The sequence below is a fragment of the Molossus molossus genome, unplaced genomic scaffold (assembly GCF_014108415.1).
Source record: "Molossus molossus isolate mMolMol1 unplaced genomic scaffold, mMolMol1.p scaffold_m16_p_9, whole genome shotgun sequence".
Lineage (NCBI taxonomy): Eukaryota > Metazoa > Chordata > Mammalia > Chiroptera > Molossidae > Molossus > Molossus molossus.
The window spans coordinates 93676389-93692428 of NW_023425403.1; the positions used below are offsets into that span (position 1 = coordinate 93676389).

The 16040-nt window shown below is 36.0% G+C and overlaps 1 protein-coding gene across 4 annotated transcripts in view; it reads left to right on the forward strand.

Moving 5' to 3' along the window:
- Window positions 1-16040, forward strand: part of FNDC3A (fibronectin type III domain containing 3A) — a 241095-nt gene that overhangs the window by 75973 nt on the left and 149082 nt on the right. For 3 of the 4 annotated variants that reach the window (XM_036249591.1, XM_036249592.1, XM_036249593.1), the window contains exon 3: window positions 10626-10701. In XM_036249591.1, coding sequence (XP_036105484.1) covers window positions 10626-10701 — 76 coding nt within the window. Of the gene's footprint in view, window positions 1-6336; window positions 6380-10625; window positions 10702-16040 lie in introns of those variants that run through there. The other variant, XM_036249594.1, reaches the window with a different exon arrangement.

Consider the following 16040-nt stretch of genomic DNA (forward strand, 5'->3'; position numbering starts at 1 on the left):
TTTTCTGTGATACCTCTTGTTACCTTCCCTCTTTCATTTCTGATTTTATGTATTTGGGTCTTTTCTCTTTGTTTCTTGATGACTCTGTTAAAGGTTCATCAATCTTGTTGATCCTTTCATAGAACCAGCTTTTGGTTTCATTGATCTTTTGTATTGTTTGTTTCTGTGTCATTTATTTCTCCTTGGATCTTTATTATTTCCTTCCTTTTACTTACTCTGGGCTTTTTTTTTTTTTTAATCCTCATTCGAGGACATTTTTCCATTTTTTGTACAGACAGAGTGGGAGGGAGAGAGAGGAAGAGAGAAAGAGGGAAACATCGATGTGAAAGGAACACATCGAGTGGCTGCCACCCGCACGACCAACCAGGGCCGGGGACAAACTGCAACCAAGGTACATGCCCTTAGCGGGAACCGAACCCGGGTCTCTCCGGACCGCAGGCGGACGCTCTAACCGCTGAGCCAAACCGGCCAGGGCTTACTCTGGGCTTTTTATGCCATTCTTTTTTCAGTTATTTTAGGTGTTGGGTTAGATTGTTTACTAGAGATTTTTCTTACTTCTTGAGGTAGGCCTGTAAATATCAGTTAAATCCATCTGATCCAGTGTGTCCATTTAAAATCACTGTTTCGTTGTTGATTTTATATCTGGAAGATCTATCCATTGATGACTGTGGGGTGTTAAAGTCCCCTACTTTGCCTGTGCTGCTATCAGTCTCTCCCTTAAAGTCCACCAAAAGCTTTTTGTCTTTTTTTTTTTTAAATAAATTTAGGTGCTTCTGTGTTGGGTGCATACATGTTTAAAAGGGTTATATCCTTTTGTTGGATCAATACCTTTATTATAATGTAGTGACCTTTTTTGTCTCATCTTATGGCCTTTGTTGTTATTGTTTTTTAAATAATGCTATTTTCTTTTTCCCGCCCCCTTTATTGATTTGAGAGAGAAGAAGGGAGAGGGAAAGAGAGATAGAAACATTGATGAGAGAGAACATCGCTTGACCTCCTCCTACATGCCCCCTACTGGGGTCCAGACCCACAACCTGGGCATGTGTCCTAACCAGGAATCGAACCGGCCACCTCTTGGTGCATGGATCGATACTCAACCACTGATCCACACCAGCTGGACTATGGCCTTTGTTTTGAAATCTATTTTATCAGATAAAAGTATTGCTTCCCCAGGTTTTTTGTTTGTTTCCATTTGCATGGAATATATTTTTTCATCCCTTCTTTCAACCTGTGTGTATGTTTTGTTCTGAGGTGAGTGTCTTGTGGACAACATATATTTGGGTCCTGTTTTCTTATTTAATCAGCTACCCTGTGTCTTTTGATCAGAGCATTTAATCCATTTACATTTATGGTTATTATTGATAGGTACTTAGTTATTTCCTTTTTTTTTTTTTTTCATGCTTGTGTTCTTCTCTCTCTCTTTCTTCTTTTTCTTAAAGTCAGTCCCTTTACCATTTCTTGCAGTGCTGGTTTAGTGGTAATGAATGCCTTTAGTCTTCTTTTGTTTGAGCAGCTCTTTATTTAGCTTTTGATTTTAAATGATAGCCTTGCTTGATGGTTCAGTCTTGGTTGCAGTTTCTTGCTTTTTATTACTTTGAATACTTCATGCCAGTTCCTTCTGGCCTGAAGTATTTCTGGTGAGAAATCAGCTGACAGCCTTATGGGAACTCCCTTGTAGGTAACTGACTCTTTCTTGCTTCCTTTAAAATTCTCTCTTTGTCTTTATTCTTGGCCATTTTAATTATGATGTGATGTGGATCTCTTTGTGTTGATCTTGATTGGGACTCTCTGTGCTTCCAGAGTTTGTGTGACACTTTCCTTCTCCAGGCCAGGGAAGTTTTCTGTGATTATTTCTTCAGACAGGTAATTCTAGTACCCCAATGATGTGGATGTTGTTACATTTAATATTGTCCCAGAGTTCTTTTAAACTATTCTGCTTTTTAGTTTTGTTTTTGTTTTGCTGTTCTAATTGAGTCATTTTTTTTTTCCTTTTCTATTTTGTCTTCTAATTCACTGATTCCATCCTCTGCTTCATATAGCCTACTGGCTATGCTTTCCAGTGTATTCTGTATTTCAGATATGGCATTCTGTATTTCTGACTGATTTCTTTCATGGTTTTTATATCTTCTTTATGCTGTTGTTGTTCTCACTAAATTCCTTGAGCATCTCTATAACCATTACTTTGAACTTTCTATCTGATAAATTTCTTGACTCCATTTTATTTATCTCTTTTTCTAGAATTCCCTTCTGTTCTTTCATCTGGGGTCTGTTTTTTGGTCTTCCCATTTTGGCTATCTCATTGTGTTTGTTTCTATGTATTAGATAGGATTACTGTGTCTCCCAGTCTTGGTGGGGTGGCCTTCTGTAGTAGATGTCCTGTGGCAGTCATTGCTATAGTCTCCTTCATCTCCTAAGCTGGATGCTCTAGGAATGTCTCTTGTGTGGGTTGTTTGGCTCCTTCTCTTGTAATTGGGTCTTGATTGCTGTGGCCCTTTCATGGTTGGAATCGACCCTCAAGCTGGCTGACTATGAGGCTCAACCCCAATCATGGTGTGCAAACTGCTGTGCAGGTGTAGTCATGAGGGATCATGATGAACTCAGTGGTACAATCAATTGTTAACCCTTCTGGCTGGGTGTCTGTAGAAGTAAACTTTTATCACCATGATCCACCTTTTGGTGTGCTGATTGTTTAGTTCGGTGTTGCTCTGGTGTGGTCTGTGGCCCACTACTGATTGTGTTGTTTCTGGGTCCTTTTGGGTGGGTTTTGATGCAGGTCGCTGTCAGACATTGTGTATAACTGGCCTTGGACTGTCAGTGTGTAATTACCACTCTATTCACTGTGTGTGTGTGTCTGTGTGTGTGTGTGTACTAAACCTTTGTGTTCATGGGAGGGACCAATCTGTGTAAATAGGTTGGTTTCTTTTAGCTTATGGCAAATCTGTGGTCGGACCCAGGCTCTATGAGGTTTGCTTCCACCTGTCAGCTTCTCTGCCTACCCCTTGAGGTTGCCTGGTCTTCTCCAGAGTCTTCCAGAGAGAGTCTGTAGGATGGACCCAGGCTAGCCTAGCTTGGGATAGTGGGTCCCCTGCTTGGGGATTATGCAGTCAAACACTCAATGAGGGGAAGCTAGTCTCTACTTCAAAGCCAGACTTCTCAGTCTCTACCAGAGACTCCAACTCTAGTTCCCCTTAAGGGGGCTTGCTACAAGTTCAGGTTTGGTGCAGCCTGTAGTCTGCTATTAAGAAGTTTTAGCAGCCCTGGGCTCAGGAGTGCTGATCAAAAAGAGTCTCCAGTTGAGGATGTTGCCAATCTAGCCTGAAGGAAGTTGCTAAGCACTTCCCCCCCAGTCTCAGACGATAGCCTCTGAGGGCCTTACACTTGGAATGTCCCGCTCTGAGCCATTCTCTCATGCCCTCACAGAGCTGTACCCAGCAGGGCTATTCAGGACTTTATAGGGCTGAACCAAACAATCTTCTGTTGGGTGTGGTATTCACAGCATGCAGGAGAGTGGGGCAGGCTCTACCTCTCCTTCCTGAGGCTGCTTGGCAGAACTTAGAGGGAGCTTGGATCAGCCATCCCACAGTGAAATCGTAGCACTCTTCCGTCTGTCTCCCTGACAGAAGCCTCCCTGGGGATACAGTCCAAAAATTCCATCTCTGCATGGAACCAGCACCCTTGCACCACCAGTCCAAACAGAAGGGACAGAAAATTACCCCACACAGGATTCCGATCTCTGCACAGCTGGTCTCAGCAAAGCAGGGACCGAAATTCCCAGACCTGTGCTGCTCCTCTGTGTCGCTGATCCAGCTCTATGCTGACCCAGCAGGACAGAGTGGTATCTTAGGGTCCATGGGTGTGGGGAGAGGTTCTGACCCTGTGTTCAAGGTGGGAGAAGCCTTTCCCCTTGGCAAACAGTTTAATCACTGATGGGGCTCTACATAAAGCTTTTCAAGAAACTATCTCTAGTTAAAAAATTTTAATCGGTTAAAAAATGTCCTCAACATCCTTAGTCATTATGGAGATACAAATGAAAACCACAATGAGATACCATTTCACACTCACTAGAATGGCTAGAATTAAAAAGGTAGTAACAAGTGTTGGTAAGGATGTGAAAAAATTGTGACACTCATACACTGCTGGTGGGAATATAAACTGGGGAATCCACTTTGGAAAACCGTCTGGCAGTTTCTCAAACATACAGTTATCATACGACCCAGCAATTCTCCTAGGTATATAGTCAACATAAAGAAAAACCTATGCCCATGCAAAAACTTGTACAGCATTATTCATAACAGCCAAAAGGTGAAAACAATCCATATTTCCATAATCAGATGAATAGATAAACAAAATTTGATGTATCTATACAGTGGAATGTTATTTGGCCATAAACTAGAATGAGATACTTTAGTATATGCTACAACTTGGATGAGTCTTGAAAACTTTATACTAAGTGAAACAAGCGAGTCACAAAATTCTATTTACCTTGTTGATCGTTGTACAACTCTGTGTTTGTCCTGGAAATCAATGAATTGTACTCCTTAAAGGTTAAATTTTATGGTATATTATTTATATCTCAAAAATATCTTAAAACCCCCTCTGCATATTTTAGATATATGTTTATGTAGTATAAATATGATTGCTAGTAATCCAGAAATAAGTTATTGTTGTAAGACTGTTATAATTTTTCTTTGATAAATTTGTTAAACTTAGAGTCAACCGGAGAATTAACGCAGTAATAAGTTACTTTTAAGTATATGATGTTAAATTGTTTGCATAGTGACATTGTCTACTTTCTTATATATGTCTACATGTAGTATTTATAAACTGTAAATATACTGACATATTCCAAGATCAGAGAGCCAATATAAATACAATAACTAAAACTATGGCTTTAAAATGAAATATATTTGGAAACAGCATACTCTTAAATTTCAAGTTGTTAACTGACACCAAATGATCCAGAAACAGATGCTACTACAGCTCTTTTTTTATTTAGTTGCTATGGTATCCTGATATAATCATGAACAACAGGACGGTTACTATACATTGGCTAATTTGATAGGAAGAAAGGTTTGAAGTAGGTATTGATGAGTATACTGATAATTGATTATGCCTTTAACATCTTGCCTCAACATGTATTTTCAACAGATAGCTATAAAATACTTTAAGGTGCTACCTGGAATGGAGTTTCTAAAGGTTGACTTGTTAGTCTAAGGGCAGTCTGAATGACTGCCAATGAAGATTACCTCAGTACAGGGGTACTTATTGAATGAAAAAGATTGAAAACCTGGGGCAGAGGCTGGTGAATCTTACAGCAGCTTTTGGTAGATGTAATAGTAGCAGTTGAGTGAGAAAATTAAAGAGGATGCAAGGAAGAGTAAGTTAAGTTCTAAGGTTTAAATTACTTTCCTAGATAAGCATATTTCTGATTTAGCACTTCAGTCAGGTTTCTTATTTATATCTAAAGCTTCCTTATTTATATTAAGGAAGTAACATGATTCTATTAAAAATATACATATTCTGATAGAGGATAAAAGCTACAAATTTGCCAATTTTATGGTAAACTTAAAGTCACTGTGTTTCTCCTAAGTTAATTTTATTAAATCTGTAGTTAATCTGTATTTTGAAAAAAATACTATGATTTAAAATTTTTAAATCTTACAACTTTGTAGTTAAAACTGTAAGAACACTAATATTTTAGCAATGTAAATTATATATAATTATATATAATATTGCTAAGATAATTATATTTTAGCATAGTTGAAATTTATGGAATCTTTAAAATTTCTGTTTTACAAGTCTATTTAAAGTATTTATAATTTGAGTATGGAATTTCAGAGTTTATATCTGTTCAAAATGATCAGTCCAGCTGCAGCCTGTGAAATTATAAATTGGGGATTTTCAGATTATGTATTATGAAAAAGGAAAGCTATGATATAGAGTATATTGTAAGACACCAGAAAGAAACGCTGTCTGAACATTCATATTTAAGGAGTGTTCTCATTATATTTTAGTTAATATGTTTGAAATGACTGTTTCATACATATACACAAACTTTTTAATTTGAATAATTTATTGCTAAGTCCAAAATAACCTAATAGTATTTATTACCCTGTAACTGTGTCATCATAAAACTTTTGAAACTTAAAAATTACTTCAATTTCTTTTGATTTGATCATATTATATTGTAAGATGTTGTCTAGTCTCAATATTCATTATTTTAATTCTAAATCTCAATATAAAAACTTGAGTGTTTGCCCAACAGGTATGGCTCAGTCGTTGAGCATCAACCTGTGCACCAAGAGATTGCTGATTTGATTCCCAGTCAGGGCACATGTCCAGGTTGTGGGCCCGATCCCCAGTGGGAGGCATGCAAGAGGTGGCCAATTAATGTTCTCTCTCATTGATGTTTCTATCTCACTCTTACTCTCCCTTCCTCCCTCTCTAAAATCAATAAAGAAAAAATGTTAAAAAATATATTTTAAAAGAAACTTGTATGTTTGCGTTTTAATGAATAATGAATTGAATTTAATATATATTGTTGCAATTTATATAAGAAAACATTCTGTGAGAAGACGGTCAGCATTTAAGATAAACTTTTACTTTTTAAGTGTAAAGAATTTGTATTAAAAAGATAAATTAGTTTGTTTTCAAATGTAGGCAGTCATATTGGGAGTGTTCATGTTAAGGGGGTATATTATCATTCAAATATAATCTGTATGAACAGTGAATTCATATTTTAAACTCAATCCTAAAATGAACAAAATAAATAATAAGTGTGAAAATACTTTGTTAACAATAAAGTAAAACATACAACTTTTAGCTGGTAATCATTTCTTTGTGTAACCTTGATATTTTGGACTTACTTTGAATGCCAGTTTTTAAGAAGGATTAGGTATATAGGGACATGCAAAGCCAAATCATGACATCTGGAAGTTTGTGTTGACAGTGATATTGTAATTATTATAAAGTCCATATAATTTTTCTTTAAAATAATTGTATTTTAAGTGGAAAAATTAAATATGACCTTTAAATAGTACTGGCTTTAGAAACTAAAGATTTAATTGTTGCCAACTCTTAATCTTCAGTGGAATACATGGCATACTTTTGCAGATATGACCCTTTCTAGTAGTACTAATAAGAGAATGAAGAACAGATCTACTTGTAAGCCATACTGAAGTAGATGAAGACACAAATCCTTAGTTGCTGTGTACACACAGAGACATACATGGGTGCATACACACATCTGATTATACACATTTATGCATACATTGTCTATATGTATTTTATGTATGGGATATTACCTTATTTTTCGACCATTGTCAGGAAATGAAGTATTCTACATTCTCTAAATGATTAATTAGGATTCTTTTTATACTGGATTTGAAGAAAATACTAATTATTTTTGAGGATCATCTGTGTGTCAAGCACTGTGCTGGAGTTTTGCATACTGTGTTTCCCTAATCTTTAAAAACCACTTCATTTTAGAAAAGATACTGAAGTTCACAGAGTTTAAATAATTTGCCTAAAACCACATATTTATTAAGGAATAGAGTAGGATTTGAACATAGAGTTGCCTGATTCCAAATACATTATTTTTGTCACAATACTTTTATTTCTAAAAAGCAATTGTGAAGACAAATGAGCCTAAATGGAAAAAAAAATACTAATTGACTGTACTATTTCCCTTACTGATTCACCCTTTTATCCCTAGTTCTACAAACAGTGTTTAACATATAGTATTTGCTCATTAATTGTTTGTCAAATAATGAATTAAATGGGTGTATGGTTGACAGATCTCCATTGTTTTTATGCTGGTATCAAGCATATATGCTTAGGTTTGCAAATTATCCTTCATAGACTAAAAATGAAACTCAGATTCATTAGTTTGATCATTGTCCTTTTATTTACAAACATTAATCTCTATTTAGATTTTAGCTGATATATGTTTTATTAGCCAGCTCCTCTACAGATTGACAAGATCTAGTGAAGTATAGACAAAGCTTGAGTCAAAGTTCTTATAATCAAGTCAACTTAATAATACTTTGATGTATAAATAATTCAGACTTGTTTGTGAATTGATAGTATATTCAGGTGTAATGAATTTCCCAGCTTATTTTCTCAGGAAACTCAGATAATGAGGTCAAATGTAGACACAGTAAGATTGAGGTACCTCCAGTTTATCAAGGCAAATAAATCCAAAAAGTTGTTGGAAATGTAATTTTAGAGCTTGGGGAATCTAGAGCTATACTGCCTAATAAGGTAGCCATTAACTGTGGTAGATGACTGCTGTAGCCTCCTGACAGGTCTTCCTATACCTGGTTGCTGCAGTGCAGCCAGGGTAATCCTCCATAGCATTACCTGCATGTGTAACACTCTTTCATTGCCCTTAAAATGACTCAAGAGACCCTTCATAACTGGCTTGTGTCTACCTTTAAAAATTTTATTAGCCACATTAAAAAAATAAGAACAGGTGAAATTAATTGTGATAATGTTTATTTAACTCAGTATGTCCAGACTATTATTTCAGCATGCAATCATTTAAAAAATTATTAACAAGGTATTTATATTGTTGGAGTTTTTTGTATTAAGTCTCTGAAATCCAGTATGTATTTTACACTTATTGCACATCTAAATACAGACTAGCCACATTTCAAGTACTTGATAGCCAGCCACAAGTTAAATTTAGAAGCACTTAAAGATGGTCACAAAGGCAAAAATAGATAATGTTGGCCCAGCCAGTGTGGCTCAGTGGTTGAGCATCGACCCATGCAACAAGAGGTTGCTGGTTCAATTTCCCAGTCAGGGCACATGCCCAGGTTGTGAGCCTGATCCCCAGTGGAGGGCATGCAGGAGGTGGCCAATCGATGTTCTCTCTCATCGATGTTTCTTTTTTTTTTTTTAATCCTCAACCGAGGACATTTTTCCATTTTTTGTTCAGATAGAGCGGGAGGGAGAGAGAGGAAGAGAGAGAGAGAGAAACATCGATGTGAAGGGACACATCGAGTGGCTGCCACCCGCACGACCAACCAGGGCCGGGGACAAACTGCAACCGAGGTACGTGCCCTTAGCGGGAACCGAACCCGGGTCTCTCTGTACCGCAGGCCGACGCTCCAACCACTAAGCCAAACCAGTCAGGGCTCATCGATGTTTCTGCCTCTCTTTCCCTCTCCCTTCCTCTCTAAAATCAATAAAGAAATTTTTAAAAAAATAGATAATGTTGGCTATAAGAAAATAAACAATTATATTAAAATTTAAGGAGAAAATGAAATAGGAATATAATTGCAGCATAGTATAGTACAGTATTATTGCTATTTTTTTAAAAAATATATGTTTTTATTGATTTGAGAGACAGAGAGAGAGGGAAAGAGAGAGACAGAGAAACATCGATGACAGAAACATCTATCCGCTGCCTCCTTCCAACCCCCTACTGGGGATTGAGCCTGCAACCCGGGCATGTGCCCTGACCAGGAATGGAACTGGCAACCTCTTGGTGCATGGGACTATGCTCAACCAGACCACACAGGCCAGGGCTTATTATTATTACTAATATACAAAGAAATACAAACCACTAAGAACACTTCAGACTCCAAATATAACATTAAAGAACCAGTTTATGAAAGAGCTAGCAATAAACATAAAAGATGGCATTTAGCTTTATTAAAAATTGAGTGAAAATTTAAAAGATAGTAATATACTATTTTCATCTATCAAGGTAGCAAAGATTTCAAAACTATAATTTCCAGGGTTGTGGAAAATGTAGTAAGGGTGTTCTCAAAAACTACAAGGGAGAATATGAATTAGTAAAAAGTAGTTTAGCAACAGACACAAGACTTCTGTTTCTGGGAATATATTATAAGGGAGAAATACTAATTATATAGAGGGGGAAAGTACATACCAAAATGCTCACTTCTGCATTGTTTATAATAATAGAAAAATTGAAAACCACCTAATTTTCTTACATTAAGAGAATGGTAAAGTAGTTTATGGTATAGCCATGTGATTAAATACTGTGAATAATAACATGGAAAGTCTTTTTATAATATTAGAATACAGAATTGGAGATCTTATATCTATGTTTAAGGAGAAAAATTAAGCCTATCCATAGAGAACAAGACTAAGAAATTTATTCAGAATGTTAGCAATGTTTATCTTAGGATAGAAAGACCTCAGATTATTTTCCAGTTTTCTGTTTTTCAAATGTCATGAAATTGGTATTACCTATAAAATGAAAACTACTTAAAGTGGTGGGATTCTTAAATATAATTCGAAAAGTCACACTAATTCAAATATACTCTACTTATAAATCAATACTTTTGTTTGTTTTAAAAAACGCAGCACTTAGCAACTGATGAACTAAGTGTAGATGACCCAGATATTCTGTGGTTTGACTCCATCATTGTTTTATAGTGAAATTTACTGACTTTCCAATAAAACTTTGCCCTCCAGAAAAGTGAAGTAATGCTTTTTAAACTAATGTGTAAAATGTGTAATCCCCATTTTCCTTTCCAGTTTCATAGGGTTAAATAGCTCACATCTACTCTCTTACTAGCAACATTTGATACCTTGATATACTAATTTGCTCTGCTGTTGTTTTGATTAGTACTGCTTCCCCTCTTTTTAAGGTTATTCTGGTACAAGTTAATCCAGGAGAAGCATTTACAATAAGAAGGGAAGATGGACAGTTTCAGTGCATTACAGGTAAGAATGGTAATTTATTATTGTTTTAGATGAGAACATTTATGATATATAAAGGTATATATGCTTGTGGTTTCTTACTTTCTTACTACCACCACACCAAGGCAAACTCTGAGTACCTTATAGCTTAACTACTGCAGCAGCATTCTAATTAGTCTCTTTTACTTCTAGTTTGGTAAATTTATTTATTCACTGTCTCTTGAATCTGTCTTATACATACTATACTAGTCTTATCTAGAATTCACCCTTATCACCACCACCCCCAGCCTATCCAAATGCTACCAGTGTTTCAAGACTGAGTTTAGATCTTATCTTTAAAAGTTTTTTTTGTAAAGTCTTTAGTGAGTATTCACTCTACCTTCCTCACTAGCCACCCCCCCACACACACACATACACATACCCACTTGTAACAAACAAAAATGTCTCCAGATATCACCAAATGTTCCCTGGGGGCAAAATCACCCCCAGTTGAAAACAACCACCCTATGTGAAGACAAAAGCAATAAAAAGGACTCTTACTTTGTAATTAGAGAACCTGGGTTTAAATCTCAACTGTCATTTATTGTCTGTATAAACTTTCATATGCTATTTAACCTCTATCAAATACATTTCTTATCAGTAAAATTTCCATCCTTGTGAGAATAATAGTACACCTTATAGGATAATTGTGAGGGTTAACTAATGTATGTATAAAGCACTCTGAACAGACCTGACATTCAGTAAATGGTGTTAATTTAATAGAAAGTTACTCCATCTCCTGTGAAACCCTGTAATACCAATTATTGTGCCATTCATTTAGCAAGTAACTATCTTCTTTCTTAGAACATTTCTCCTAGTTATATTTTTAAAAGCCATTTAAATTTTGTGTGTTTAACTTGAAATGTTTATTCACTCCCTTCAAGTAAGTTTTAAGCACTTTGAGGGCAGATACCATTTTTTGTATTTCTTTGTATACCCTTCAGTTATTGGCCTTCTGCATATTGAGTACCTAAATAGTAGAGTTACTTTTATTTGAAAAGACCACATTAGAAGTAGGGTGACCATATGCCTTGCCATCCAACCCAGCATACTTCAAAGAATGAAAGAGGACTCTAGTAATTACTCCAAGACAACTGGTGTCAGCCAAGATTGACCCAGGCAAACCAGGACTTATGGTACCTCCCATTTTACCTGGTCTGTCTACTCGATTTAATCAAAGAAGAAATAAACCTAACTCTTTCTAGAGAAGCAGTTAGCTCAGTAATTATAATAAAAAATTTTAGCCTGCCATCTAAACCTGACATGTCTTAGAGTTAACAGTTTCTCTGAGTTAATTTAACTATTTTGTATGACAAATAAGATAATGTCAAAATAGGAAGTATCCACATATGAGTTTTAAATAAACCATGTAGCAGATTTTTATGCAATATAATCACCTTTGCCTATCTTTGCTTGTCAATTAGATTTCCCATGCGACTTAAAATACAAAACTGCTAATTGAAGTTCGATAACCAGACTCTGATTTTTAAATAACTTATATTTTAAAAGTCAATTGTAACTACAAATTTTAAATCCCCTCCCTTATAAAATTAAGTTAACTTTTATATGATAGTTGTCCCTTTAGTCAGGACCAAAAACACCTATCTAATAATTTGTAATGTGCCTGTAAACTAACAGTATCCTAATAGTAGAAACTACCTATGATGTGAAGTTTTTTAAGCAGGAACACATTTTTTTGCTTCAGTAGAAAAGGGAGACTCCTCTCTCTATATGACCAATTATAAGAGTGGAAACTGTTTTAAAATTACGAGGCAGAGTTTTCTAAAAGACAGGAAAGGGTAAGGGGAACCAGACAGAAAGTTAAAAGCTCTTCTCTCTTTATTTGTTTTTGTTAGTCCAAAATTAAAAGTTGGGATATAAGTGGAAAGAGTATTGGTGAACAAGGGACTAGGATTTAAGTCTTTGTAAAGACCAGTGTGCCCTCACTCCAAGCAAGAGAAGAAGATAGGTTGAGGAAAAATTATGACTGCTGGAGCTCTTCTTCTTCCTTTTCTTCCCCTCTGCCATCAGTAGTTTCTATCACATGGCAGTCATCTTCCTGAACTAGTTAAAAAAGTAAGCTAGGAGCTAGGTAAAAATTAAGAGTAGAAATAGAAGTGGAAGTAGTAGATAACAATGAGAAAGTCTTAAGGGAGGAAAATGATATACCAGTGAAGCTGAGAGAAAAATAAGTTCCTATGGCCCTAAGGCCATCAAGTTAGGAAAGCTTTTCTCTTCACAGCTACTATTGTAATAAAATAAACCTTATAGTGAAGCCTAGATTGAGATAAATCCAGTATAAGTTAATAAGCATTTGAATTAAAGACTTATTTTTAAAGTAGTTTTATTACCTATCGAGAATTGATAGAAATAAAAACTAAGTTAGCAGAGATCACAGGGAAATTCAGAGACCTAAATAATCCACTTATTTTAGTGGAAGTTCAGAATTTGTTAGTTATAGCTGATTGTGGGCAGGGTTCAATATAGTGCTTTTTCTACTATACCACAGTGCTTAGAGAGATCGCTAATATTTTTTCATGAATATACTAAGCATCTGCTGATGTATAATGTGCCAGGTGCAGGGAACTCAAAGAAAACTAAGACACAGTTCTTGCCCTTAAAGAATGCAGTGTAGTAAGGAAGGGGGGAAATTAAGAACCACTAGAGCCCTGGCCAGTGTGGTTCAGTGGTTACAGCATCAGAAGCACACCAAAGGGTTGTGGATTTCATTCCTTGTCAAGGGCATGTACCTGGGTTGCATCTGATCCCTGGTCCCAGTCCGGGCGTGTGTCTGTCTTTCTCACATTGATGTTTCTCTTTTTCTTTCCCCCTCCCTCTGCCCCAGTCTTTCCCCCTCCCTCCCTTCCACTCGCTCTGAAAAAACAATCAGTGGAAAAAATATCCTCAAGTGAAGAGTAACAACAACAAAAAAGAACCATTAGAGATATGCAGTGTGTTATGGGAGCATGGGAGGAGTACTGTAACACATAGTGAAGTCAGGAAAAAAATTCTGCAAGGTAAGGGTGACACATGACCTGTCTTTAAGGAAAATAGTAGTTGGTCAAATGGAAAAAGAGCTCAAGAAAGCATTTTCAGCAGAGGGAACAGTGTATAAAAGCAATTAAAGGAGCCTTGGCCAGTTTGGGTCAGCAGTTAGAGCATGGGCCTGTGGACCAGAAAGGCACAGGTTCAATTCCAGTCAAGAGCACATACCTTGGTTGCGGTTTGATCCTATTCAGGAGGCAACCAATTCATCATTGTGTCTCTCTCATGTTGATGTTTCTCTCTCTCTCTCTCTCTCTCACTCTCTCTCTCTCCCTCCCCCTCCCTTTCTCCCATTCTATCTGAAAATCAATGGAAAAATATCCTTAGGCAAGGATTAAAAACAAAAAGGCAACAAAAGGAAAGAATAGCTTGACTCTTTTGAATAATTGCAAAGAGATCGGAATTGCCAAAAAGTTGTGTGAAGGGAATGTGGATGGAGACAACTCTGAAAATGTAGTCAAATCTTGAAATGGTTTGACTGCCATACTAAGAACTTTAAACTTTATTGTAAAAGTAAGGAAGAACCCAATGGGGGAAAAATGTGGAACATCTGTAATACATGTTACATCCAACAATAAATATTTGAATAAAAAAAAAAAAAAAAAGTAAGGAAGAACCATTGAAGGAGATTATGCAAGAGAATTAACATCCATTGTACAGTTGGGAAAGATCAGTGATGTCTTCCTGTTTTTGGTTACTTGTTAACCTAAAAATCTTTCTATTACAAACATCTAGAAATGTTCAATAAAATGTCACAAACATTCTTTTAAATGCATTTTCTCTCTTTCCTCTATCCCCATAACCCCCCCCAATAGAAGGGGGGAGGAAGGAAATAAATTATGGGCTAGAAACAAGGACTTTTCCATATTGTTTTTCAAAATATGTTTCATATTTATAATTTAAAAAATATACTTTGTTCATTTGATTTGATCAGTTTTTATTGTTCCATGCCGTTCCTTCTGAGTCCTATCTAGAAGGTATAGGAATTCCCATATTCTTTGCCTTATTTCATGTCCTTTTAGACCCTGCACAACTCTTAAATATCTAAATGTATAGCTCCCTACCTTTTTCCACTTTCCAGTTTGCCAATTCTGTTCATTGGGTTAGACTTATTTATAGTGCTTGATTCAGACCCATATCTCATTTTTGCCATCTTAAGCCAGTATTTTGTTGGTTTTAGCACAAAAACATTATTACTTTTTGTTTGTTTTGTTAATCCTCACCTGAGGATATTGGGTGGGGGGAGAGAGAGAAATATTTCAGTTGGTTGCCTCCTGCACAACCCTGACCAGGGCCAGGGATCAAACCTGCAACTGAGGTACATGCCCTAGACTAGGAATTGAACCCACGACCCTTAGGTCTGTGGGTCAACACTAACTGCTGAGCCACACTGGCCAGGGACATTATTATTTTGAAATCAAGAGTACTACCTTAAATATGTCTCAGTATTTTTTTTTTTTACTATTGAAAGGTATTTTTAAACAGATCTAACAACTTGATGTTTATATATTTGTTTTTAGTGAAGTGCTTTGATAACATGTCAACATATTGCCTTGTATGGTGATAGATCTTGTGAAAAATAAATCATTTTGCCTGGCAATTGTACTTAAGAATGTAAAAGTACATTAAATGAGTACATCTTTAGGTTTAGTATTACTAGATCTCTCTGTAACATGTGCTAAAGTCTGCCCTTCTTAGTTTTGTTTTGTGGGAGGTATGCAGAATAGAGAATTAAGCAAGGTTTCTGAATTTGGGTTACTAAGAAGGTCCTAGAAGCATATTTCATAGAGAATATGTGGTGAATTATTAAGGTCCCTGTTATGGAGCTGGCTTTCCTGGTGATAAAAGCATTATCCTTCAGATGTCACCTGTTCTGTGAAGTGTTTGCAAACTAGATCTTTCTTCCGTTTCTCTCCTTTCCTACCCTTGGTTACATGTACAGAAATAATTAAAGGTAGAAATTAAATTTCACTTATGTTTGTAGCCCTGGGCTTTTCATATAACCCAGCACATAGAGAATACTCAATAGATGTTCAAGTTGAAATGAGGAAGATAAAAAACTAACATTTTTTGAGTGTTTCTGTATGCCAAGTAAATAGACTCTATATAGACAAACATTTTATCTAAAAACCCTCCTTATTAAGAGGCAGGTATGGCTTTTTTTTTTTTTTTCTTTTCTTTTTTTGCTTTTACACCTTTATTGAGATATAATTCACATGCCATACAATTCACCCATTTAAAGTGTAAAATTCATTAGTTTTTAGTGTGTTCACAGAGTT